Source organism: Olea europaea, unplaced genomic scaffold, assembly GCF_002742605.1.
Source record: "Olea europaea var. sylvestris unplaced genomic scaffold, O_europaea_v1 scaffold36919, whole genome shotgun sequence".
Classification (NCBI taxonomy): domain Eukaryota; kingdom Viridiplantae; phylum Streptophyta; class Magnoliopsida; order Lamiales; family Oleaceae; genus Olea; species Olea europaea.
In genome coordinates this window covers 1-1,138 of record NW_019256216.1, presented here as the reverse complement: position 1 = coordinate 1,138, position 1,138 = coordinate 1, and the positions used below count along the sequence as shown (strand labels likewise).

Genomic DNA, 1,138 nt, shown 5'->3' with positions numbered 1-1,138 from the left:
GAAGAAATGTGGGATTCTAGTGCTAGCGACAACATGCTTAGTCTAGTTGCTCACTTGTGGATTTCTTTCTCCTGATTCTTCTCATCTGCAACATCACTAGGCAAATCCCGGCCAGATGGGATATTTCCTGGATAATTAGTTGCTGGGATATCCAACCCCATCATGCTGGAAAGAATGAGGAATTAATAGTAGCGAGCGATAGGGATAAAAATCATGAAACCGTAACTGCAGGTAACGGCAGTATGATGCGTTGAGGTTTACCTTCTATCCACAATGATCAGCGAACGGAGCTCACAGTTGGCAAAACTGCAAAAAGCATATCACAAGAGGTCATTCTGCACTCTTGAAGACTACAAAAAGATTAATAACATTTTTAATCTGTTTGTAGTGTTCTTGCAAAGCAACATGAGATGAATCAGGGAACCAGAATGACTTTAGTGACTATAATGAGGAAATCTAGTCTGTATGATATGCTAATTCCTCATCCCCAATCAGCTCTAGATTTCATTAACTTCGTAAGTTAGAAGGTTAAACACGGGCAGTGCCTAGAGCTTGCACAAGTTGGGAACAAACAATCTTAAGATTCTCGATCTTTTCTCCTTTCCTGTAGTAAATTAGTACACAGGTCTTATCTTATACAACTCAGATAGACAAGAACTGAAGTGTAGTGACTTTATCTGAAATAGCTCTTAACATAAGAACCCATAAAACAGACACTCTGACTATATGTTAAAATGGCAGGTAAGGGGTGCATTTAAGTTTTCTTTTAAAAAAGGCAAAAGAAATTACAAATTATGCACCAAAAGGAATATAATTTTGATAAGTTACAGTAGTTTCATCAGTACTTACTGCTTGGATATTTCTCGCTTCACCAGAGGATGGCAGTCATTGCCAAATGCAGCAAGCGTATGATACAGGAATCCACTGTGTGTAACTACAGCTATCTCCTTCTCTTTCCTTGATAATAACCTGTATCAATAGAAATATAGCGTTAGAAGATCACAATGAAAATCAAACTTCTAAATCTTAATAAAGATTAAAATGCTATAATCTACTCAATCACTTGGACAAGGGCGTGAAGTTTACGTGCACGTGTTTAACAATCTACAAGTCTACATTTATCAAAAGATGCAGGAAG

The 1,138-nt window shown here is 37.4% G+C and overlaps 1 protein-coding gene across 1 annotated transcript; it reads right to left on the bottom strand.

Annotated features, from left to right (window-relative positions):
* LOC111386710 (phosphoglycerate mutase-like protein 1) lies at window positions 1-974 on the bottom strand (the record flags this gene model as incomplete). Its single annotated transcript, XM_023011175.1, has 3 exons — window positions 1-165; window positions 262-306; window positions 850-974. Coding segments are annotated over 3 exons (285 nt in total), but the record flags the coding sequence as incomplete, so codon positions are not given.
* Between the last annotated feature and the right edge of the window lie 164 nt (window positions 975-1,138).